The sequence below is a fragment of the Penaeus monodon genome, chromosome 30 (genome assembly GCF_015228065.2).
Source record: "Penaeus monodon isolate SGIC_2016 chromosome 30, NSTDA_Pmon_1, whole genome shotgun sequence".
NCBI lineage: Eukaryota > Metazoa > Arthropoda > Malacostraca > Decapoda > Penaeidae > Penaeus > Penaeus monodon.
In genome coordinates, this window is record NC_051415.1 from 29,194,303 (window position 1) to 29,194,772 (window position 470).

General features: G+C 55.3%; 1 protein-coding gene across 1 annotated transcript in view; it reads left to right on the forward strand.

Annotated features, from left to right (window-relative positions):
- LOC119592397 (alpha-mannosidase 2C1-like) overlaps positions 1–470 on the forward strand; it is a gene marked incomplete in the record, with an annotated part of 33,450 nt that overhangs the window by 27,566 nt on the left and 5,414 nt on the right. Inside the window, 1 exon segment of the mRNA XM_037941219.1 lies at positions 167–415. Coding sequence (XP_037797147.1) covers positions 167–415 — 249 coding nt within the window.

Consider the following 470-nt stretch of genomic DNA (forward strand, 5'->3'; position numbering starts at 1 on the left):
CCTCTCTTTGCACTTGAGAAATTTTCTTGAATTATGAATCTCGACCTTTTCAACGGACAATTCATCCCTCCCCCTTCCCCCCTGTCCCTCCCCCTCCCCCCTGTCCCTCCCCCCCTCCCCCCTGTCCCTCCCCCCTGTCCCTCCCCCCTCCTCTCCGTCCTGGCCCTGTGTACCAGCTGAGACAGATGGCCTTTTCGTGCTTGACAACGGCCTGCTCCGAGCCGAAATCAACGCATTCGGACAGGTGGTGAGCTTGGTGACAGCTGGAGACTACCGCGACGTGTTCAGGAAGGAAGATGGTGGCCAGCTGGCGGGCAATCAGCTGGTTCTCTTTGACGACGAACCGCTTGTCTTCGATGCCTGGGATGTAATGGACTACCACCTGGAGACGCCCGTGGTTCTCAACCAGGAAGGGGTGAGAGAAGGAACCGCAATGAGAAAAATAAATAAATGAAATATGATGTTAATTG